The following is a 25,762-nucleotide window of genomic DNA, read 5'->3' as shown; positions in this document are numbered from 1 at the left end:
CTTGGGATTTCATTAGTTGAGAAGTGAGCAAGGACTAATTAAAACTATTATCTGCATTGTAATTAGTTGAGCTAAAGATTTTAAAAAAAAAAAGGTAAGGATTTTGTCCTTGAAGTTTACTCCTTCAAGAGTGGTATCATGCTCTAGGGCATTCACAATCATTTTTATGGGACTTACACGTGTCCTGCATGCATTTTTACGGGACTTACACATGTCCTTTCCAGGCCTTGAAACATGCTTCCCACAGTGAAACATAAAACTTACGAAATAGAATACGAGTAATAGTTCTGAATTGTCAGAGGCATCGATTTTTCTCTGAGAAATCCTGGGTAATGGTAATTTAATGAAAATGTTACCAAGAATATGCCTCCATCCTTATTTTTAATTACTACCTATAAAGCAATTAAGAAGGTAAAAAAGATTTGGGTTTTCCTTGAAATAATAAATTGTTCCAACATCTTGCATTTGTGTGTCCTTACCTTACAAATCTTAAAAGAGGAGGGCTTTATAAAACACCGCAGACATTAAACCTAAAGATTAACCATTAGAGGGCACTCTTTTCTGCTCTGAAGAACTCGTCTTGCTTTTCCAGACTACTTTGAGAACTTACCTAACAGCTAATAAAAACGACACCCCTGCAGAGGTATCACGGTTGATGATCCATAGCCATATTCTTGAGGTGCTTAGTTCTTAGCTAAATTGCAGACTAATTTGTATATGAATATAAATAATATAAATATAAATATAAAAGTATAAGTATAAATAAAATATGAACATGAACATGGATTTAAATCTAAATAGAAATAGAAATATGAAATATAAATATGAATCATCCTCCCAGAGTTTGAACTGGAGAGGGATGAGTCTCTTTGCTTGCCATAAACTGCACTTCCATGGTACAGCACTTTAGCCCAGAAGTGGCTATTTCAAGTTGCAAATGAGCTCTTTCCTACGCACAGATGGTGTGTCACACTGTGTACATTACATAAAGATTGAAAATTGTTGTAGGAAAGATTGCTAATTACTATGACACAGTGACTTACCTTTCTTGACCATAGGCATAAATTCTAGTCATTAATCCCTGTGACTAAAAGAGTGCGAGCAAACGTACGCTTTACCAGTAACTAATTTTTAAACTTCAAAGGCTGCAGTGCAAAGCAGAATTGTTAAATATTATGGATGCATATTGCAAAACGCTGAACTCCATGAAAGGCGTTTGAAAAGGAAATATTCTTAAATTGTTGTTGCTTAAAAGGCACGCACGTTATGGTTAATAGAGCCCAGATGCTGACTGGTTTTGAAAATTCGAGCAAACTAAAACAAAGTAGTGTCTTGGTGTCTGTCAGCCTGAAATGTGAGCTCTTTTAAAAGGGTGTTTCCGCTGTATCGACCTAGCATTAAAGTACTTTACAAATTTTAGAACTGTAACTTTCTTAAATGACATTTTTATAATTTGGCTTTGAAATGCAGCCACAGCTAAATATTCGTAAGGAAAGTCTTGGACTTGCCCTGTGGTCTGGTGGGCAGTGCCAAATTAAAATCAGAATCCTGCATGGTTCACACTGAAAATATGACCGCTAAAGAAACGTATCCTCAGGCAGTGCTGTTTTCAACTCCCTGGGAGACGGAAGAGGAGAAAAGAGGTAGTAGGTAGACAGCCTGACCTTGGATGCACCATCAGCAGGAGTCCAAATGCTTCTCCAGAGGCGTAAAGAAAATGCCCAAGCCTTTCAGGTCATCTTATTTCACATTTCCCCTTGGGAATATCACCAGATTCCTGTTGGACTAGCTCGCCTGTATGGGCTGCTGAACCTTCTCCTCTGTGAAGTTTTTGTTGTAAGGATTTTTTTTTAGCCACAAAGAAATGCAGTTCTCATCCTGTGCACCAAGCAACCTCTTCTGGTAGAGGAGATGGGAAGGAAAGAATGGGTATTATACTTAACGGGGGGAAAATAAGGTGATACTGAAACGCAAGGAGAAGAGGCAACTCTGTATGTGATAAAAAAGGGATGGGATGTTTGATAGGAAAATTGCCACAGAATTAGCGGGAGTGCTAGTTTTTGCTGCGGTTTGACGGACTGTGGGGAGAACCCTGCAGACAGTAACTGCAAAGACAAATGAGGTCTCATGGCCTGGAGAAAATTTCTGGACTAGAGACATGACTATCAGTCCAAGGAAATCTGCTCGTAAGCTGCCTATGTCCCATTGAAAAGGTGCAGTTCATACAGTATGGGAGTAAAAGCGAGGAAAAAATATGTCTGCCTGTTATTGAACTTTAAGAAGGAACAGAGGACGTTGTACTCTATTCATTGAAGGAGGAACACCATGGTGAACCCATTGCACCCTTGGAAAAGGATAAGCCTTTTCAGGCATATCTATCACATTTATTAGAGCTGACCTTGTTTTGGGGAAGAGTTGGATGAAGCATTTTTCTTAAATATAAACTGTATGACCTAGGCAAAGTGGCAAGGTGATGATGCCGCAAGTCAGGGTGTCCTATTTTATCTGTGAAAGGGTTGTAACAGGCATCATTGATGAAGTCATCACTACTTCACGTCTCATTTCCTAAGCTACGGTGCTGCAGACTTTCCTGCTGGGGGCAAGAGAGGACTTGAGCTAGAGTTTCAGTATGAAACCTTGGCCCTTTTGAAGTCGGTGAGAGTTTTGCCGTTGACTTCAGAGGGACCAGGATTTCACCATGCCATGCCCATTAATTCTTGTTGAGACATTCAGCGAGAGAGCTAATTATGATAGTGGTTTCTGTGATGTGGGCAGCCACAAATTCATTTGCTGAGCAGCCATCTTCTCTAACAGCTTTTGCTCATTAGGGACTTCGGTCCCAGTCCTACAAAAGATCCCATTGACTTCACTGGAACTCAGGGCACAGTTCAAAGATAGAGTGACTTTGGCAGTCGCTGCTGGTTTCAGGAGCTCCAGCTGCTGTCCCTTGCTCTCCTGTGTGCTGACACAACTGCTTGTGAGGCTGGGCCACCAATCAAACCAGGGAACTAACCCGAGTATAAAAAAAAAGCCTTTGAAAGCTCTTGTATCATTAAGCCACGGTCTAAGTCCGGAGGTAAGGGGAAGGCTGTGCAGGTTTCTTAGCAGTGGGAGCCTCAAACCGCATTTGAGCCGGCAAACCGTGGTTTCTTCTTCTGAGGTTAATGAAGATAACTGTATCCAACAAGAGGAGCTTCTTACTAAAATAAGAGGGACATTCCCTCTCTACTCCCATTTACCTTAAGCTCAAATAAAGGAACATAATCATCTCAGAGAAACCTTGCTTGTCAGAGGCTTTTCTGTGTGCGGTAATCTTGCCTTCTCTTTTACTTCGTAAAAACCTCTACCGTGGAGTTAATTCCACATGTATGAATGAGAAATAATGCTGGGAAACAGTTACGACATAGGCTTGGTCTTGAATCCTAAGGACTGATGGAAAAATGGGTTCAAAAAAGGCTACCTGGGCTGGAATATGCAGGTAGTGGGGGAAAGGGGCTAGGCTGAGGGAGGTGAAGCCAATAATCATTAAATGGCTCAGAGGAAATCCTAGCAGGAAAGGAAAGGGCTCGAATTATGCACCAGTGTGAGGGGTGACAGCATATGATGTTCGAAAGCTAAAAATAAAACCAGTCAGCCCCGACAGCAGGGAAGACGTCTTTAAGAGTAAGAGCGACCAGGCAAGGGATCAGGCTCCCAAGGGAGATAGTCAAGACACCAGAGTGTTTCCAGCAAAACAGATAAGAAGTGAGAAGGAACGGCATGTAAGGAAATGTGTTCTGCGATGCAGGGATTCAGGCTTGAGGTTTTCCTCAGCTGTGCACTGTGAGATTAAGATATGAAGAATTCATTGCAGATCTGCCGTACTTCATAAGAGGTTAATCACAAATTGTGCAACATTAGGAGCGTACGGTATAAGGAAAATAAACCCACAAACCTCTTTTTCTTCTCTGATTCCAATTAAACAGTGAAAATAACGGTATGCTCCTTCTGCCGGCTCCTGAAAAATCTAGTGGTGATAACAAGGGTTAGATGCAGGTTATCTACTGTCTAGGTACATTTTTGCATGGGAAGCCCTTCCCCTCCATTATCCATGTGGATCTTGCTCGAGTTTGCTAATCCTCCCAGCTGACAGCGCAGTAACGGAGGAGGCTATTTCATCCAGCTGAGAGTCAAGGACAACATTTTGTAATGTAGACCTGGCCTCGGGCAGGTATTGCTGTTGAGTCGCATTGTTTACATTTTCAAAATGTTTTTTTGCAACCTTGAAGGTTGGAAATATACTTCTTTTCGGAAAAAGCTCTGGAGTTTTTTTTGTTTTTCCCCAGTAAAAGCTGAGAGTCTGATATTATCATATGACTCCAGGAGCCTGATGTTAAAGAGTCAGTCTGCAATGCCCGGGCCTTTAATCTGGCCCAGATGTTATCTCCTACTGTAATCACAAGAAAAGCTATGAAAATGTATGTTCAACAGATATGAAATTAAAAGTTAAATGTTTCCATAAGTTTCTAATAATCCTGAAAATAATACAGACTTCTTTATGTAAGGATCTCAAATTTTGCTGTAAGTTGTTCTGCCTCATATCATTATCCTACTAACCAGCTGTCATACTCTATGAGGGAGGGAGAACGTGATGTAGACATTTAGACTTAATGTTCCTTGTAGAAATCCTGAAGTAGATTTTCTAATGTAGAAGAAATGCAAGAAAGCTGCGTTTTGTATTGTTTATTAGGAATGAACAAAGTAGGTAAAGAAGGAAGCTTTTTTAAAGCGAGGCTATATTACAAAATTGTAAGTTTTTAGCTTCTTCAGAAAGAAAAGGGTGTTTACATGGATGCAATAGGGGAAAAGAGTAAGTTATGTTTAAAGACAGCACACTGGCCATTCATCTTCATTTTTTTTATTTGTAACTACTGCCCCAAGCAGCATAAACCCAGCTTACTACAATGAGTTTAGCAAGGGGGACAAAAACCCCAAACCAAAAGTGCTGGGAAATAAATCACGCACCATTACATCAGCTAAGCAGCAAGCCCTACTGATAAGGAACGCCTGCTAGCTCTGCTCTGGGAAAGATCAAGGTTACTGCTCTTGAATCTCCACGCTGTGGGTATTAATTGTAACTTAATTTTACCACATTGCTTAATTTTTCCTCCCCCCCCCCCCCCCCCCGCGAGCGATACTCTAATATTACAGCCCGTTCCTCCCAGCTTTGTTTCTAATTCAACCGGCGGGGCAGCGCAGGCCGATAAATATTTACAACGCCAGCGTGACCCCGCGGCTGGCCCGAGCGCCGGGCCCTGGGCAAGGGCCCAGGGGCCGCCCGGCCCGGCCCTGCAGCCTTCGCCTCGGAGGTGCCAGCGTGCCCCTGCCAGAGAGCGGGCAACGCTTAAAGCAGGCGGAAGGAGCCGGTGGCCGCCCGGACAAGCCGCTGCCACCTTCACCTGGCGCAGGACCGGCCGATGCCTTTGTGCTTCTGCCGCCGCTTTCGCTCTGTGGCAGAAAGTAGTCCCGTCCCTCCCGGTCCGGTGTTGCTCCGCGTGCCGCATCGCAGGCGGCGGAAGGGGTGAGGGGCGACAAGTAGTCCCGCTGGAATGCGACAGCGGCGGCCGCCCCCCGCCGCGTCCCCTCACCCTGCCCGTGGGCGGGCGGGGACCCCGAGGGGTGCCGCGACCCCGCCCGCCCTCTCCTCTGCCAGCGGCCCGGCCCCATCGGAGTGCGGACCCCGCCGGGCTTTTGTCAGCCGCGGGGCGGCCGGCTGTTTCTGTGTGAGAGAGAGAGAGAGACCGTCCGTGTGTGAGAGAGACCGTCCGTGTGTGAGAGCCGGCGCGCGCCTGCCCCCGTGCGCGCGCGCGCGCGCGGCCGCCCGCCCGCTCCCTCCCTGACGGGAGAGGTGCCGGGGGGGCGGGCGCTGCTCCGGGAGCCGGGAGCCGTCCGGGCGCGGCGCGGCGCGGGGAGGCGGAGGCGAGGCCGGGCCGGGGGAGGAGGAGGAGGAGGAGGAGGACTGTATCCCTGCGCCTGTGCGCGCCCGGCGGAGGCGGAGGCCGGGCGAGCGAGCGGAGGGGTGGATGGGGAAACGGCCGCGGTGGTTGCGGTGAGGCGGCGGCGGCCGGCATGGAGGGCAGCGCCAGCTCCCGCGGCGGCGCGGCGGGGCAAGTGGCCTGCTAGGGACCGGCGAGGGGGGAATCTCCGCGGCCGCCCTTCCCCGCCTTCCCCCCCCTTCCCCGCCACCTCCCCCGCCCGCCTGGAAGCATGAACTGGCAGCGGAGGTGCTGCTCCTCGCCGCCGCCTCCCCGCCGGTGAGAGCGAGGAGGGAAGGAAGATGGGGGCCGTCCTGCGCAGCCTACTTGCCTGCAGTTTTTGTTCCCTGATGAGAGGTGAGCGGGGCGGCGGCGGGGGGGCAGGGGGAAAAGTTGCAGGGTTGGTGGCGAGGGGCCATGTTTGGGCGTGCGGGAGGGGAGAGGCCTGGCTGCCGGCAGGGCGCGGGGCCCGGCGCGGGGGCAGCGCTCTCGCCCAGCCGCCGCCACGGCCTCCCCGGCTCCCGACCAACTTCCCTGGCGGCCCGGCCCGGCCCGGCGCCCCGAGCCGCGCTTGGGAGCAGCCCGCCCTGCCAGCGGCAACCGGCCGCTTCTCTCGCCGCCCCATTGTTGTTTTCAGGTTTGTTTTTAAAAAAAAAAACAAGCCCCCAAAGCCAGCACACGCCCCCCCGTCTCTCTCCGCACCCCCCAGCTGGCCGTGGGCGGCAGGCAGCTCTCGGGGCAGCGGCTCGGCCACGCCAGTGTCAGACTGATACCGCTGTTACTATAGCCAGGCTCCTCTCATTTCCCCCCGGAGAGTGGGGTTTTATCCTGCCGGGTGTGGGGGGGAGCGCGGAGCCTCACGTATTCAGAGTGGGGGGGTTGGAAAGTGCCCAGGAACTAGTGTTTCCCTGAAAGCCTCCTCGCAGCGAAGCGAGCGTGCGGAGTTGGCGAGAAGAGGAATGAATGCTTCTCTCAGCTGTGCTGGCTCGGCGCTGGGACTTGAGAGAAGTTTGTGTTTCACTGGTGAACTGCCACGGATGTTCATACAGCGTTAAATCAGCAGTCCCCCCTTACGAGGGGACGTCACTTAAGGTAGCTGAGAATTTTTATTCCGCTTCTCTCTAACAAAATTTCTTGTCTTATAGAGCACAGTTGGTAAGAAAACCGAGGATTTTCTTTTTTTTTAATGCTGTAAACTTAACTGCAGTAATTATTTCTCTGTGTTCAGTCTTTCTGGGGAAGAAATCACCTGTGGTGTTTTGCATCCATCATTTTGCTTTTACTTGTATTTTTTCATACTAGATGGGGGAAGAGGTTAATTGCTAACAGTTAATCAACCACACTGATTTAGAAAATTCATCAACACTAGTGTGTTTCGATGAAAGCTATAGTAAAGGTGGTTTGGGTTGAAGTAACTGCCTAGTCTCCAGTTGCTCAGTACTCTGGAAAACAAAAATTTTCCTCTCCTCCGTACCCTTTTTTTTTTTTTTTTTCCTATGCATCTGTTTGCCATATTGTATCCTGTTTGCAAAGATACAAGTATACTTATTTAAATGGACTGCGTAACATTTCGTACTCCTATTGTGGCAGTTAAACTCCAATTTTCAAGTTAACTTGTGTCTGGAGTATAGAGAGAAACAGTTTCCCGATTAGTTCATTTTATTAAGTAACAATCATACCCGTTCTTAATAAACCATTCATTTGGCTCTAACTTGCTGTTCAACCTAGTTCAAATGACAGCACAGAAATTGCTGTCATATGTAATGTCACATAATATTGTCATGGTAATTTCTTCAAGTTAATCTCAAAATAGTGATGTGTGCTTTTGCAAATTTTTGTATACTTGATGATGCTTAATAAGACACTTTGAAGAAACATTCAGTTTATAAACCATCCAGACTGTCATTTCTTTTCTTGTCTCTCATCTTTGTGTATTGCCAAGGACATTTGTATCCGAACAACATTTTTGTTTCTTCTGTGTTCGTGGTCTCCTGCTGTTTGATCACCTACCTGAAGTCATAATTTTCTGTTTGTGACATGATAGTAATTTTCCTACTGGCTAATTGTTACCTTAGATAGAGATAAACAGCAGGAACAGCTGAACTCTGAAGAAACAAAAATCAAATTTTAATGCATGCATCCTCCGTAATAAACATCTATGTAAGTAGAATTGGTTTGAATAAGATGTGTTGAGTTCAGAAGAGGTGTCAGCAGTTCCTTAATGAGGCAGAGGCAGTGCCAGCATGAGTATGAATAAGTTTATACATGAAAGTAGAGGTGAAGTTACGAAGTTCACTAGTCTGTGAATTCAGTGCTGTGAAGGATGCCAAGCCAACAGTGCTGGAGACTGAAACTCAGAAAATGTAATAGTGTGTATTTCTGGATTGCAGCATCCTCTCTGCTTACAGAACTAGTCTCCCTGTTCTCATTGACTTAAAAAAAGCAAATGGACAGAGGCTTACAACAACTGAACTGTGATCATTAGTCTGAGGAAACTATGGTAGACTCGTTTACCGATCTGGAAAGGCATAAAATTGGTAACTTGGAAGTGCAGTGCCCTGTAAACTAATAAGGACTTGAAGAAGTACCAGGCCGTTACTAGCCAGAAATGGATGCACAGGGCAAGGCACCTGTCTTTCAAAGATGTCCAAGGACTGCAATAAGCCAGATCCTACTGACGTTTTCAGGGCAGGCATTTGGATTTCTAAGAGGCAGGAGGTTACTGTCATGACAGCTTGCTGTGGAGGTTCTGTGGTTTGGGGTTGGTGGGTTTTTTCATATTCTGGCTGATGGAAGAAAGGAGTCCCTTTCCTGGAATCTCTTGACTCTCGTCACAGTCTGGTCTCTATTCTCCTCTCTTGGCCCCTGGTTTGAATTGGGGGGTTGGGCTTCCTCCTCTCTGACCATCAACAGGGCTTCTTGAAGCGGCTCCCTGAGGGTACATTTAAGGGAGTGAGTTCGAGTTGCTTCATGGCAGCTTTGCTGTATTCTTCATGATGGCTGTGAAACCAATCAGGATCTTGTTAGATAATTGACAGTTGCAAAGAGGCAATAGCAATGGCATCACATCTGTCGGGGAGCTACCGATAAGTGTGAAACTGAGTTTTCAAGTTTTTAATAAGTGATAAAGAGAAAGTTCTTCCTCTGCAAGTATTCATGGCTTACTTTTCTTCCAGAAATAACTCTCCAGTCAGCACGCAATTGCTGTTTTGTTTTGGTTTTAAACCCTGGTCATGCATAAAGCTCTTGTTTGAATAGGAATCTTATAAATGATGTTTGTGCAGAATGGTGCAGACCTCTGTGCTTAAGGTCAGTTAGTGAAGAAATGAAAATGCCTGTTTGGTAGTGGGCACTTTAAAACTACTGCTTCCCTGTTATGTGTTCAGGAGAGGGCTTGTTTTAATCTGTTGTTATTGTTTTAATATTGTCACTGTTTTAATTGGTTTTAATCTGTTGTTACTTGCTTTTGATAAACAGATCATCTCTCCTTTTTTGTATCCTTTTGGATAGACTCGTTTGCATGTAGTTTAGAAGAGCTTAATGTTCAAGACTTGCTAAGCTGTGACTGGGGGTGCTTGCACATATTTTTCTACTAGAAGTCAGAGAAGGGGACAAGGAATAGGCTTTTTACTTCTGAAGCACTCAGGTTGGAGATGAAGTGTGGCGTTTCCAGCTGGAGCTATGTTTTTGCCTTCAGCAAAGTGTGTCTTCACCTAGGACTGTACTATACTTAAGTTTTGACAAAGACTTGGAAATACCTTTTTTTTTTTTTTGTAATCATCTGGTCTGTTTCTTCACCCGAGCTTGAATCAACTGTATTCTAGTCATGTTTTTTTGTTCTAGGATTCCTCAGAAATCAGTGCGCCTTTGTCTGCTGTGATTTCTGATGCATTTTCCTCTTTCATCTCTCCATAGAACAGTCTAAAATCAGCGTGATCTAAGGTGTTGCAAAATCCACCATTACTTTAATAGTTTTTGCAATTACATCTCTGTAATATAGTTCACTTATCATCAGATTGCTTTAGCTTTTTTTTAAAACTGAAAAATTAGGACTTAGAAATCCTATCGAATTTTTTGCTATGTCTTGGAGGTAAGGTGAAGTAGCATTTTTGGCAAGGTGCACTGAAGATATGGGAAGGTTCTGGGTGTATGGGTGAAGCTGTGTATATTTGGTCAGAGGTGTATGCAGATGATGGACTTGTACCCTTCGGTGGGAGTTATATAAAGATACTAAGGTGAAAAGCTTTGTTCATTTTTCACACCATACTGGTTAGAGGGGCATTAACCATATTCATTTTCCTTTTTCCCTAGTGAATTGATTACATCTGCATTCCCTGAGTTCTAGGTAGGCAAGGAATTTGGCCAGAATGGGTAGAGTTGGGTTTTTTTGCAGGAAGATACGTCAGGATCTGGAGCATAGGAACCTTTTAAACTCTCTGTCTTTGGGAGCTGGAGAAATCTGATTCCTTTGGCCATCTGTAATCCACCTTTATGATGATGTCACATCTTAAAAATGCCAGCTTCAAAAATATCTGCTGCAGTGCACGTAATATGGCATTTACTTTTTAGTTCAAATCAGGTACAGCAAAGATAATTTTTTCTTCCTTCCGAGGGAGTGGGGTAGGGGAAGAAAACAGGGAGAAACAGGTCTCAGTTTCTGATCTGTCACCATTCATCTCCTCTGGCAGCCAGTCTGCAGACTTAAACACTATATTCTTTGTCCCCAGCATATTTAACCTCATTAATTTCCTATGAAATGCTAAATACTTGGGTGCTTTGCTCTTGGCTTCTTCAAAAGAGTTCACTTCCTTGTACTACAGGGAGGGGTATGTGTTATTGTTGAGTGGCACCAGAAATGCAGTTGTTACTAAAGCTTTGTTGCATGCTCCTGCTTCTGGCTGAGCTGGTGGCTCTGCCATGCCTGGGAACATGCTCAGCTCCTCTCCCACTTCTCTTGCTGGGGAGCCCTCATGCTTCAGCCAGCTCACCTGAGAGAGATTTGGTTAGTAAACTACACGTGACTGGTGAAATTCTTTGCTGCCACCCACTTCTTTGACGGCTCGTGAGGGCCGTTTGTACTTTGAAGGCAGTTGTTGCCAGTGAAGCAGAATTTATGTTGGTAAGGAATTTCCCACAGATGGACTTTTGCCGATAAGTGATATAAGTTGCTTAGAAAGACATGGGGAGATGCAACTGCCTTGCAGATTTCAGGAACAGTCTGTTCACATTCATATAAATCAGTTGGCATTGCTCGCTTAAAAGTTGAGCCCTTGAACCTAAACGTTATGGCTCACCAAGGGTGACTGTTGGTGTGTGGACATGAGGTTTAGTATGAGCACGCAGTGAGTACTTCCACTTCTTCTGTGCCAAGCGCTTTGTAGTGATGGCTCTTCTAGAGGCTAATTGCTGTTAGGTGGAAGAAATAGAGTCTCTAATAATAACCTTTATTTTTTCAACTTACACCTCACTTGTGTAGTTTCAGAGTATACCACTTGCAGAGTTACAGAATACACAGCACTCTAAACAAAGAAGCTGTGTCATTGTTTTGTGGTAATTGTCCAATGCTTGGAAAGGGAAAGCATTGCATCTCTACTGGATTGTATATAAATGCTGGGTATTGACACCCCGAATATTAAGTAACTTTTTCCTATTTATATATTTGGCAGGCAAGCTGACATAGAGAGCCTTCATTAAGCTCTCTAGATATTCTTGTAGTTTATAAATATTTATGGCAAGAGATTCACAATGTGAACAGGCTTGATATTTGCTCCATGTGGACAGAAACTTGGTCTGAACAGTGATGCAGTTTGCAAGTAGAAGTGAGCATGTCATCATTTCTCCTTTTCCTTATGTTCTTCTGTGAGGCAGTTATGAAAATAGGGTGGGTTTTTTGCCTCCTGGTGATTATCTTGCTACAGACCTTTGTATTTCAATGTGATTGGCACAATCACCCACCAGTTTTGAAATGGAGTCTATTACCAGTCTGTAATAGAACAGGAATACTGTAATACCTTTTCCCGTTTGATTTATAACACAGTTTTAAGTACTTACCTTTCAAAGTGTAGGTTAAAAGAAGCAATGGTCTGGTTTAGTAATACTTTGTTTCCTTTGCAAAATATTGTAAACTATTTGGAGAAAGAAGCATGTCAATTTAAAAGATGGAATGCTTTCTGAGCTTCATTATTTATACAGAGAGAACAATAAGAAAATGTTTTTAATATAAACAGACATGGAAAATGGCAACATTCGTACAGATTTTTTTAGTATCTTGTTACAGGATCACATTACCTAAATAGAATTACTCCCTTGTGATATAATCAATGTGGCAGAAATGGGATTATAGTTTTAATTCTGTTTATGAGGGCCATGTGTGAGCTCTTGATGTCAGATTTGAAAAGGAATCATATTTGAGACAGAAAATCTTAATCAACTAGCTATATAATTTTGCTTAATCAAAATCGTTTGTTTTCCTTCTCTATGATACTTAAATGTAATTTTCTCCTTTATATTTTTCCCCTTACTCTTCCCGCCCGCCCCCGATTTGTTCCCAGAGGAAAAACATAGTTCGTATGGTTTTGGGTTTGGTTTTTTTTTGGGGGGGACTGTGGGGGGTGTGGTGGTTGTTTGTTTGTTTTTTAAATCTGTTTATGCCTCCAGAACTCCTCAATAATAAGCATTCTCCCCTGTCCGTTGTCAAAGAGTTCAGGCTTCTGGAAGGTGGCCGATATGTTTGCTTGAATTCTGGAAGTTAAGAGTATGTGGAAGGTAACAGAAATGTCAGGTGTCTTAGCATTTCGGGCGTTTTTTCTTTGTTGTTCTGTCAAAGCAGTGAATAAAACTCCTGCTTGTACTCATAGTATTAATGTTAATTAAAATGGTAGCACTATGGAAACCCAAGAATCCTCTTGTCCACACATGGATTAATAGAGTAGGAATATTAAGAATAATACAAGAGTAGGAATTTGTAAACCTTGTAGTGAGTCTTACTATGTCCATTTGGAAAATGCATTGGTGTTCTAATAACTCAGAAACTTAACTGAGGCTCAACAGTTAGCCTTTACTCTGTAGGTAATGGTCAAATTCGTAAGTAAAATAATTCCCAGTTGGGTGGTTTTGTGTTTATGGGTTTGTTTATTTTTATTTTGGATTACCAGAAATGAGTCATATTCAATACGAAAAAGACCAGATTGTTCACCTTTTTCAAGGGACTCTGCATGTGTGTGTTTTGTTTTGCTTTTTTGATCCGTGTTTCCAAAAAAAAATAAAATGTGCAATAATTTTCAAAATTCTTGAAGTTTGTGCACATCTTTCCTTATCCTTTGAAAACAGTCCCTAACTGTTCATTTGAACTGGAATTGTTATATATTATATTAATCTGTAGTAAACTTAATAGTCTTAAGAATTTGACTGTTTAAAGTGTAATTTTGGTTGGAGAACTTTTTTTCCTTTGGCTGATGGAAAGTTGTTTTAAACTTGCACTGTAAGTATTTTCTTTCCATTTTCTTATAAAATTATTTTCTAGTTCAGCATGAATCCTTCATATTTTTGCAAAATTGTTGATACTGTCTTGTCTTGAAGAAAGTATTTTACCTACATGAGTAGCAAAATCTGTGAAATTGTTTTACTAGTTGGAGGTATGGCTTATTTTATTCTCAATATTTGTTATGATGGATGAACTGACAAAGATGCTATTCACCAAGCTTTGTCTGAAAAGTGCCACAAAGAAATCATTGGATAGCTGCTATGTTCTTTGTTGAAGAATTGCAGAGAAGTGGGAATGAAAATGTGATAAGCCTTCGAGGCAGTACTGCTGCTCCCCCCCCACCCCCTCCGCCCCAAATCGGTCTTACTATTATGTCCCAGCTGAGGGCTGTCACTTACTTTTGTGGTGTATTCGTCAGGGCTGGCAAGTTTTTCTGCTTTATGCATCATTCTGTCCTCCAGTTGGAGACTTTTGTGTTAAATTCTATGTTCATGCTTTACAGCAGCTTCCTGATAGTGCTTCAAAAATCTAAACAAACAGAAAACCCCAACCACGAAACAGAATAAATAAATTTAAAAGTTTTATTTTGATTTTTACCTGATGAGACAAATGACAGACTTAAGATATATTTTTTAAGTACTAGGCGTGCCAGCTTGGATAAATTGCTGAAAGTCGTCTAAGTGTATCTCAGTGGCTATGAACTTCTTGTCAACGTGGAAAAAGACTTTGGTAGTTTGAAGGTAAACCAGTGTGCTGCTGCTTAGGGTGTGGATTTTTTTGGTCTGCATGGAACTATTAGCAATATGGGTGAAACCCCTTGGCTGGGGCTATCCCCACACGGTGTCTGCCAGTATAGCTGGGGTCCTCCAGCTATGGAGGCAAGTGGTGATTGAGGGCAAACGCTCACAGGCCACTTTTGGCCGGATGTGCGCCCCCAAACACGCATGCTGTCCAGGCTGGAGTGGCTCATGAATTGTTACCGCTCCAGAGTAGCAACAAACTGTGGAGTATTCCCGTCTCGGCTTGCCAGGGTGTACAAGGTGTATCTTGCAGCCTTTAGCCTTCCTAGGCTTTGGGAAATGGGCTGCCTCTGTCACAGCATCACAACGTTGTGTCTTGGTGCTCTAATTCAGTGCAGGGAATTAAGCAACATAGTGTCTTTCAACAGCTTCATGAAGGATATGATAGAGGCTTTTGGTTTGTTTTCTTACTGTTAGAAGCTCTGTAGGAAATGATGACGCCAGAAGGTGTGAAGGGTAGTGTTTTGTTTCAGTGTGAACAGGTCGTCTTATCTGTCATCATATGGCTTCAAGTTTGGATTGCAAAATATCATCTCTATTCAGATGTGGGACTCTAACTAGTGCAGTATAGCAAAACAAGATTTTTTTTTCCGCAAGAGCGAAGGTGCATGCTCGGGAGAACTGTCAGAAGCATACCTTGCAGACAGGAGATGCTTTGCAGCGGTCTACATGCATACTAACTTTTTCATTAAACAGATTGTTGATCTAAGCATGGGTGTTTCCAGTAGAACTAGGGAAGTATTGCCAATGTGCATGGAACTGGTATGACTTCATCTGCAGCGCTGTGTGTTATTCTGATAACTGTTTGAGAAACTGCGGGAGTGTTGAAGGAAGGTTATGAGGACACCTGAGGAAATGGGAAGTGTAATGTTGAGATTCTGCAGACATTAATACGGATCATGGTGCTACTTGGTCACACATCCCTTTGAGCCTTTCCAGAATCTGCTGCGGGCCCAGGAAAGTGTACTGTGCTGCTGCCAGGTCACCTTTATTTTCTTGCCACTTTGTGGCTCCCTCTTGTAAGCAGCAGGGTAATGGAAGAAGGTCAATGCAGCTGCAAGCAGATGCCTGACCAGGGAGCATAGCTCTCTGCTTATCCTAAGCTGTTGTCAGTAAGATAGATTCAGCATATTATGCCAGTCAAAGTGGTGTGTTTTATCCCCATGAGAGTGCAATGGAAAGAACTTCAGAGCAGGAGAGTCAATGTTATGGGAAGATGAGCTGACTCACCTTTCCCTTGCTGAGACAGGGGATCAGCGTGAGTGTGCTACCTAACACTGAGAAGAGACATGCTGTGATAATTTGGAAATCATCAACTGCTGGCTTTATGGCTCTGTTGCCAACAGGATGATTTGATGGGTGATGCCTGCCATTCAGAAGGTTACTTGCCTGTGATATGCTGGAATATTTGGTGTACTTCAGTCGTGTGTGCTTTTGCTATACCCTGCCAGGTCTGTTGACTTTTTATGCCTGGACCTGGTATTTCTATCCTTCCCTGTATTCCATTTTTTCCCTCCTCTCATTCTCTTGCCTCCATCCATCTAGCTCTTTAGTAAGAGAATTTTCTTCCTGTTATTCAGCAGGCTAAAGGATGACTTACTGCGTTTGTACCAGCTAGTTTTGGAGGATGTCTTGGTCTCCACAGCTCCTATCTTGCCAAAGGCCTGCAAAACTAACAGTAGAGGCTTGGCGCAGAATCCAAATGCCATTATTGCTGCTTGGTGCCTTTGCTTTTCCACTGATGTTTTTACTCATCTTATTCACTGGCAAGCCTGACTGTTCCTGTGACCTTTTGTGTTGCCATCTGAATAGCCCTTGGGTGGCTTTAGCATGTGGAATACGCTTTAGATTAGCTGAAAAGAGGAGAGAAGGTCCTCTCTGACAAGCTTGGGCTGCCTCATGCTTGTTTACTAAAGTCCTGGTTGCCTGCTATGTCCTGCAAGTATGGATGTGAGACCAAGGAGGTTCAGAGAAAAGAGAGCTCTCCGCTCAGTGAAGGTGGAATGGGGCCTACTGGTATATTGGTTCATTAGTTTGTGTAAAAACAATTGCGTAGAATAAATCAGGAAAGGTACTATGATGGAGCACTAGGTGCAAAATCCTGGCCTGCTGCTTGCTGTGCTGAAACTCTTATTTCCCAGTGTTTTTTTTGTTTGTTTGAAAATATAAACCAACTCTGTATAATTTTATTGAGGCTGGGTTCCTGCTTTTTGGGGAAGTTTATTTTTATTTGCAACTTGCCTCTCTTCTGATTTGATACAAGTCTCCCAGGCATTTATTCCCAATGCTATCTCAACTGTCCATGACAACACTAATTAACTACAAACATGGCATTCATTTACATTTTTCCAAAGACTGACGAAGTCTCAAGTTCTTATTGCAGCTCTACCTCTACTCCCACATGAGGGGTAGGAACCAAAAGTCAAAACTGTTGACAAATCTTTTCCCTCTTGCTCCTCCAAACTGAGCAATGAAAAGTAGAAATATACAGAATTTCTTATAAGCATAAGCAGCGGCGAAGAAATCTGAGACCTGGGGAGTGAAGGGGGAGTCCTCACAACTGACTGTACCATGACCCTTGTGTCCATCAAGAAGAGTTTTTCTTATGTTCTTGTGTTGGCTCTCTGTGGGACATGTTGGGAGTGGGGAGGATTGTATGACATAAAATTTTGTGTATAGAATGGTTTTGAGAGGGTTGCAATTAATGCTCTTTGTTGGTTATCTATGCTTATTTCACAGAATCGTTTAGGTTGGAAAAGACCCTTAAGATCATCAGTCCAACCATTAACCTAACACTACCAAGTCTACCACTAAACCATATCCCTAAGCTCCACATCTACACATCTTTTAAATACCTCTGGGGATGGTGACTCAACCACTTCCCTGGGCAGCCTGTTCCAATGTTTGACAACCCTTTCAGTAAAGCAGTTCTTCCTAATATCCCATCTAAACCTCCCCTGGTGCAACTTGAGGCCATTTTCTCTTGTCCTATCGCTTGTTACTTGGGAGAAGAGACCGACACCCACCTCGCTACAACCTCCTTTCAGGTAGTTGTAGAGAGCGATAAGGTCTCCCTTGAGCCTCCTCTTCTCCAGGCTGAACAAACCCAGTTCCCTCAGATGCTCCTCATAACACTTGCGCTCTAGACCCTTCACCAGCTTCGTTGCCCTTCTTTGGACACGCTGGATTCAATGTCTTTCTTGTAGTGAGGGGCCCAAAACTGAACACAGTATTTGAGGTGCAGCCTCACCAGTGCCGTGTACAGGAGGACAATCACTTCCCTAGTCCTGCTGGCCACACTATTTCTGATACAAGCCAGGATGCTATTGGCCTTCTTGGCCACCTGGGCACACTGCTGTCTCATATTAAGCCTGCTGCCAACCAATACCCCCAGGTCCTTTTCCACCGGGCAGCTTTCCAGCCACTCTTCCCCAAGCCTGTAGGGGTTGTTGTGACCCAAGTGCAGGACCCGACTGTTCAACCTTGTTGAACCGCATACAGTTGGCCTCGGCCCATCGATCCAGCCTGTCCAGGTCCCTCTGCAGAGCCTTCCTACCCTCCAGCAGATCAACACTCCCGCCCAACTTGGTGTCATCTGCAAACTTACTGAGGGTGCGCTGGATCCCCTTGTCCAGATCACTGATAAAGATATTGAACAGAACTGGCCCCAATGTCTGCTTTTCCTTCTCTTGTGGGCTGAGTGTGGGTGCATGTCATTCCGTCAAGGCATCTGGCAAATCCTTCGTGCTTACTGTGCCTCATCCAGGACAGTGTGTATTTGCTTGGCACATCTCATCACCGCATCTCCTCTTTTCCAGTCCTCATGTTTGCCATCCTTGTGGCAGTGTGCTTGGCAGTATCAGTTCACCTTTAGATGCTCAGCGTTCTTCAGCAAGACTTTCAGAAGATGGGGAGTTTTCTCTTCCCAGCTCAAGGACATCTTCTTCCAATGTAACAATCCATTAATTTCTTACCAGTGGACTCCTGCATGGATATTTCTTTCCACAATGTGATCAGTTGCCCAGTATTACTGGCTAGGCCACAGTGGGATTCTGGGGCAGGTTGCCACAACTTATGGTGGCCATCTCTAGTCTGGCAGGTCCTGTTCCTAAATTGGAGGTTCACAAGCAACTGGTTCAACTAATTTGTCAAAGCTGATGCAGTCCTCCCTTTCTCTGTTGTGCTAGTAGTTATGTTTATCTGATTTTGTTGTGAACTGGTTCTGGATGATGGCTGGCTAAAAACTACTTTTTTGGCAGGTGGGGGGAGAGCATGGTAGCCGCCCTCTGGTTTAGCTCCCTGCATTGTCTCGCTGTGGTATGGGACAAGTGCTAGTGCCAACGCAAAAGAGAGGTCAGGAACCAACAGCTGAAAGTGGAGCCGGGGAGAAAGGATGTGGCTGCAGTCGCATCTTGAGCAGATCTAGCAGGCTGCCAGTGAAAAGGGGGGGAGCTGCTCCCCCTTCCAACTCCCTGCTGCTTGCCTTATGTTAGTTTTGGAGTTTGCTGGACCACTTCTTGAGTCGATTCAGCTCGCTAACCCAGTCAAACCTTTCACTGATGTAATGATTTGAATCAGCTTGGGGAGGGACTGTTAAGTAAGTGAGGGGGTAGAACAGCATTGCTGGGGGTTGGGAATGAGAAAAAAAGGTTTGGAGAAAATGAGACTATGCTAATTGCTTTAACCAGGCTAAATTCCACATCAGTGAAAGAGAATGAGCATGTTGAAGGTAACACTGACCTCGTGGCACCCAGAGGTGTCATGGATCATTGAAAGTGGAAAGGGAGCAGGCGGGAACTTGTGGAAAAGACTTCTGGACTAGTTAAAGAAAAGTGGGACAAATTCTGACAGCTTAAAGTAGCCACTTAAACACAAAAAAAATTGAAAAACATATTTAGCTGGTAAAGTGATCTTTTTATGTTGGTTCATCACTTTGTGGGCTGTAGCATTTTTAAGCCAGCATCAGATGCTCACAAATCAGATGTACAAAGCAAGACTTAAGTAAAGAAGGGAAACCAGACTTAAGTATCTTGGGGATTAGCAACTTTCAGTATGCTAGGGAGAGACACAAGAGCTGTAGCCAAGAGAAATATTTGGTACAAGGACTGCAGTTCGGTGGTGAGGAGAAAGATGCTGGTGTAGAATTCTAGTTGTAAAGGTAGGGCAAAAAAGGCAGTGGCTGGATTTTAATACTGAATGTGGTAAGCCTAGGGAAGGTGTTATGTGAATATTGGACTTAAGAAGCAGTTAGGCTCACTGACCCACTATTGGAAGGAGTTTCTTATTATTTAAATTATTTCTGTTGCAGTTCAAATGTGTTAGTTTTTGTAACTTTTGTGTTCTCTAAGCAAATGTTTGTTCCTGCTGGTGGATACAAAAGCAGATTATTTTATAACTAAGCATAGGTTTTACTCTGTATTGGGTACTTTAATTATAAGAATAAACTACATGTAGACCTCTCAGGTGATAGAGGACATGGTAATATTCACTACTGTTTCAGTTGTTGATTTTCAAGATGGGTATTTTTTCTTTCACTTTTAAAAATGTGTACTTCTCTTCCATGTATTATAGTTTGTGGCAGTTAAAATATGTATTTTTGTGATGTCTATAGAAAGAGAAATAGAAACATATATAAAGAGTTCAGCTTTGACTACTTAAAAAAAATAATCTGAGTTGTATCTCTTTGCCCCATTATAACTTAAAATAGTTGCTTAGCTTTGAAAGGAGTTTCTCTTGGACTTCTTCCCTTAGGCTATTAGTATAGTTCTTAACTGCATTATTCAAGAAAGCTGTCTTTTCAGTGTCCTGTGCTTTTAAAGTGAGTTATATGGGGCAGGATGGGATCTTCTACCACAATTTTCCTTTTAGCATTGCCGTTTGAGTCAAGTAAATGACAAAGATGATACTAGGTACTAATGCTGCCAACTTCAGTAATTGGGTTTTATAGGATATTGAAGCCTTCGTGTTTTCTGGGAAGGGTTGGAGGGGGTGAGGGAACAAACCTGTTTTTTATTATTTTGGTGATGCATGCTTCATTCCTGAATGTCGCAACAACTTGGAAAGCTTAATATCCTCCTCTGCCAGCCCTGCGGAATGTGCTACAAGTTGCGGCTTTGAATCAATCTGCATGAAACTACACATCCTAAGTGTAGCTGTGTTTCTTCTGAGCCGTTATTCAAATAACTTATATCATTCATGAAAAGGAAGTTTTCTCCAGTCCTTCCTCAGCCAGATCTCAGCTCCAGCAAGGAGTGAATAACCTATGTAGTGTGGTTGTGTTAGGCTCAGCAGTGCCTTCAGGCCTCGGTGATTACACTTGACATGCCTGGTGTTCCAATTCAGTGCATGCTGTGTGCATGGGTACTCTTGCTCCGTGTTGCACATAATAATGGAACCTCTACTCATTTGTGCGTGGATTTACCTTTTTTCAAGTGCTGGGCATGCTGTCTTACTAGAGAGAGCTGTGCCAGTCGGCTGCACACTTTCCTATGGTGCACTAGATGACATTGAGCTGTCTATTAACTAGATTTTTCAGGTTACAATTGTATGCAGGCTTTAAAAAATAGAGGGTTTTATTGCATATCTATTTCTTACCACTTTCAGGTTTTTTTTTTTCTGAAAAATGCAGTCATCATAAGCAACCTGCACTTGAAGACACTCTACTGTAATTAATTTTAAATCTTTAGGGGGGTGGGAAATTATGGCAGGAAGGGAAGGAGATAGCAAAGTAAGGTAATAAACCTACTTAATATAAGGATTCTGCTTTCGAATGTAAAGACGACTACCCCTTCTCCATGGAAGTATAATCTCTAAACTGAATGTTTCACTGCTCAATAAAAACTTGCTTTCTGGAGAGGGGAATACAAATTTAGCCTTATTAAAAACAACAAAGCTTCCCCCCTCCCCCCATTTCGGTAACTTCCTATCTAAAGATTGTCATAATCAATTTATATTCAGTGTTTCTAAAATTAGGATGAAAGCCTAAACAATTTAGTGTTTGTGGTTTGTTTTTTTTTTTTAAAGGAAGAAAGTAAGTAAAAAGCTTCTAAACATACGTAGCAGAACTTGTTTCTTTGGAGGTAGGTTAAGGAACTTCTTAGTTTCTTCAGCTTCTCCGCATATGCACGTGGCAGTGTCTTTTGATAAACAGTTTTGTGGTAATGAGGGGAGTAGTCTGATCTTGGAAACCAGCTTTTGAATTTTCTAAAGTGTGTGTTAATATTTCTAATTTTAGTGTGAGTTTCTCATACAAGGAACTGTATCTTTTCTGGCAGTGTAGCCCTTGACATTATTCAACCATGCACATCTTTGGTTCTATAAATGTAAGCCTTTCGGTTAGGACTTATATCCTGCTAGAATTTTAAAGTGCCCACCTATGCTGATGAATAAATCTGCAAGATTTTTGTTAAATGTGTGTGGTGACAGGTAGAGGAGCATTTAGTATGCCAGTCATAGTATGTATGTAAATGCTGCTGTACAGCTCTGTTGCTACGGTGCCTGAGTAAACACAGGGAAAGGTAGGAATGTTTTCTGAGAGTGGGTTGTCGTGGTTTAACCCCAGCCAGCAGCTAAACCCCACGCAGTCGCTCGCTCACACCACCCCTCCGGAGGGATGTGGGAGAGAATCGGGAGGGCACAAGTAGGAAAACTCACGAGTTGAGATAAAAACAGTTTAATAATTGGAATAAAATGAAGTAGAACAATAATAACAACAATGATAACAACAACAATAGCAGAACATACAAAGCAGGTGATGCACAATGCAACTGCTCATCGACTGCTGACCGCGTGTCACGAACAGGGGTGAGCCCCCCCACCCCCCACCTGGTTTTTATACTGAGCAAGATGTCACATGGTATAGAATACCCCATTGGCCAGCTGGATCAAACACCCCGGCTGTGCTTCCCCTGCACTTGGCAGGGCATGGGAGGCCAGAAGAAAAAAAAAAAAGTCCCTGGTGCAAGCACCACCCAGCAACAACCAAAGCATCAGTGGGCCATCAATGCTCCTCTCATACCAAACCCCAAACACAGCACACCTCCCAAGCTACTGGGAAGAAAGTTAACTCTGTCCCAACTGGAACTAGGACATGGGTTTAAAAGGATGTGATTGTCTGCTTTGTACAATTGTGGTATTTTTTTAACCTTTTGTTGAAGTACGAACAAGGCTGGAATTTTCATAATGTTATATGTAGCTTGTGGTTAAGGACAATTAAACAGCCATATTACATTTAAGAAACTAGCTCTTTTCATGGTTACTACTTGTCATTAGTCTTCTTGGGTGTTGTGTATGAAAAATACACAGACCGTGCAAACTGATAGAGTAAGCAAATAAAGCGTATAAAATAAGGGCCTTGTATTAGACAACTAATCAGGAGTGGTAGAGCTGAGTTCGAAAAAAATCAGTGTTGTCCATTTGTCTATGTTTATTTTTCTCCCTACCTCCTCATACCAATGTCAACACTCTAAACCAACATTCATTTCATGCTGTGCAATGAATTCTGTATTTCTATGTATTATATGTAAAATGTCCGAGTTATATAATTTTGGAGAGTATCAACACACAGGTGGCTTTGATAGCTTGACATGAATTATGCTTTTATAGAAGTGGGGTGTATATTACTAAATTCTAGCAAAAAAAATGAATCTTTGCTCAGATGGGCCAGCACTGAGTGCTTAGAAAAGTGCTTTACCGCTGTCTTTCAGATTCTTATTTAAGCATCCTTCTCTACAGAACAGTGTTATTTGGGCACTTCAAACCTCTGTTTTCTTTGTTCTCTCCCTTCTTCTTTAATCTTATTTTAATAATGCACAGCCCAGTATAATGAGCTGCCCATTACAAAGCTACCATCTTGAGTTGTAGCACTGTTGAAAGGCTTTGAGGCAGTGCTTTTTAGTCAAACTTCAAAATGTCCCCCCACCTTTTTTTTTTTTTTTAATTTCTTAAATTAGTAATTATGGCCTGATGCACCATTATAGTGCAAGTTATACTTAATATGAGTGGTGTTAATGCATCTATCTGTCCCCCCACCCCTTATTTCTCCCATTTAAAGCTGCCCCACTGTTGCTGTACGCGAACCGACGCGATCTGCGACTGGTGGATGCTGCAAACGGGAAGGAGAACGCCACGGTGATTGTGGGCGGCTTAGAGGACGCAGCAGCAGTGGACTTCGTGTTTGTAAAGGGGTTGATATACTGGAGTGACGTAAGTGAAGAAGCCATTAAACGAACAGAATTCAATAAATCTGGGAGTGTACAAAATGTGGTCATTTCTGGACTTCTGTCACCTGATGGGCTGGCATGTGACTGGCTGGGAGAGAAATTATACTGGACAGATTCTGAAACAAATCGGATTGAAGTTTCTAATTTAGATGGATCACTGAGAAAAGTTTTGTTTTGGCAAGAATTGGATCAACCCAGAGCAATTGCCTTAGATCCTGCAAGAGGGTAAGTCTTAGTTAAAACAAAATAATTACAAATATTAAAATTTCTGCTACTTCTTGTTTGTTGAATGATTTTAAATAAGCGATGGTACTGTTATCGAAGTTATCCTAAGCCATTTTGCAGTATTTGCTTCTCTTTCTATTAGTGTGATTTGAAAACAATTTTCACGTCTGAAATTGCATTCATATTTGTTTGTGAACAACTAGGAATCATCAGACATTTAAAACTGCTAGAAAGTAATTTTGGCAGTGTGCAAAAGATGAACAGAAATGGAGAAGTTCTAATGTAAAATCCGATATAATCTGCTTGAAAGGCCATCAGCTGTCTGTGGACAGGCGTGTGCCTCTCTGTAGTATCAAGTAGCAGAGTTTTTTGGAGCTTTGTTCATTGTTGATATTTATGCTTTATTGAAACAGCAGAAGAAATGAGAGAAATCAATACACTGTATTAATAACAATTTGAGACATGTTTTAGCACTTAACCAGAAAATTTGCAGAAGGGTTCCTCTCCCCACCCTTCAGGGAACTTTTGTTTTAAATGTGTTTTGGCTTAGTCCATTCTAGAACAGGTCTAATTCTTCTCAACTCTCATTTCAGTCCCTGGATGTGATTTACAGTATAATCTTTTTGTTCTGTTCTTGGGACAAAGCTGTGGTTGCCAGAAATGCTAAATTCAGTGGTGTTTTTGGTGATGTTACGTAAATGGCTAGCTTGGGGTTACCCTGTAGGTAAAGAGACTGGTCTCCCAAAGTGAAAGGCTAATGGAATATCCTTGATGCTGTGTAACCTTTTGATTTTTCTTTTTATCAGTAGTATAGATCTTATTTATATTATCTTTTTTCCCTGAACAAGCAAGAAAATGAATCTATTTTACTGCCATTTCACATATTTTTTTCAGTCAACTTTTTTGGGGGATAAATCAATGCATTGTTTCTTTGGAAAAATGAGGGCTGTTTTAGCTGCTTGCAGCTTCTTTACATTATAATTTGTTGAACTTGCGTGTTTGGGTCTTTTCCTCCAAAAGAAGAACCTCTCTTTGTAAAACATGGCTTCTTTCCTGAACTTCATAGAAATACCATATCTTGACTATTTTCTTCCACAGTTTCAACAAGCCTTTGACAATATACAAACAGGAAAGATGTTTCATTTGCATTACTTATATTTCCAGCTTTGCAAATAACAAAAGGATGGATTTATGCTTTTCCTGTCTCTTTACAACTTATAAATTGGAGCCAATGATAGCATTAGCTTTATTTTATTAGATTCTAAACCCATTTAAGAATGGAAAATATGTAACGCTCATGCCCCTTCCACACACCATCCCAAAACTGAGAGAGAAAAGGGAGGAAAAACACAATCAATGTGTTTTTGATTTGGCTTGTAGCCAGAGAGACAAAGATTCTCGTTAGTTAGGAATAATGCACTGTTGTCAAGCCAGTTGATCTTTTTTAGAAGAGTATTTATATTTTCCGAATATGCACAGTAATATGCTCGGTGATCAAAACTAAATGATTGCGTAGTCTTGCACTCTTTCATAATACTTTACATGAAGAGGAAACTACAAGAAGAAAAATGAAATAGTTCAAAGGTAAACTGAACTCATAACTTTTTCCATACTGATGATCTGTTAAAGCAGTAGGAGTAAACACTTCAATATGCCTAGATTTAAAACAAACCAAAACAACTCAAACAAAGACCCGAAACACCAATGGCCCCCTTCCCCAAAACAAACAAAAAACCCCAAACAAAACAAAAAAACCCTCCAACAACTGTAATTGAGGGACAAAATATTTTTTTCTTCTAAATCTTTGTAGAGGTCACTTTCGAAGTTGTTATATGAAGAGTATGTTTTAGGAAGGTGATATATCCACTTTCTGTCTTACCATATTGCAGTGGCAAAAATTGCAATTCTCGTATGCAGTTTTATGACAGAAAACCTCTCAGCTTTTAATATAATCTGGTTACATTTCAGAACTTCCTCCAAAGCTTGAAACATAGGTGGAAGGATGGCATCAGCAGAGGG

At 42.7% G+C, this 25,762-nt stretch overlaps 1 protein-coding gene across 2 annotated transcripts in view; it reads left to right on the top strand.

Annotated features, from left to right (window-relative positions):
- The first annotated feature begins 6,072 nt into the window (after positions 1 to 6,072).
- Positions 6,073 to 25,762, top strand: part of LRP6 (LDL receptor related protein 6) — a 123,430-nt gene continuing 103,740 nt past the window's right edge. The window contains exons 1-2 of one of the 2 annotated variants that reach the window (XM_075162395.1): positions 6,073 to 6,371; positions 23,350 to 23,743. In XM_075162395.1, coding sequence (XP_075018496.1) covers positions 6,317 to 6,371; positions 23,350 to 23,743 — 449 coding nt within the window. In that variant the 5' untranslated portion in view covers positions 6,073 to 6,316. The remainder of the gene's footprint in view (positions 6,372 to 23,349; positions 23,744 to 25,762) is intronic. The other variant, XM_075162402.1, reaches the window with a different exon arrangement.

This window comes from Calonectris borealis, chromosome 1 (assembly GCF_964195595.1).
Source record: "Calonectris borealis chromosome 1, bCalBor7.hap1.2, whole genome shotgun sequence".
NCBI lineage: Eukaryota > Metazoa > Chordata > Aves > Procellariiformes > Procellariidae > Calonectris > Calonectris borealis.
Note: the sequence above shows the minus strand (reverse complement) of the source record. Positions and strands in the feature narration are given on the sequence as shown.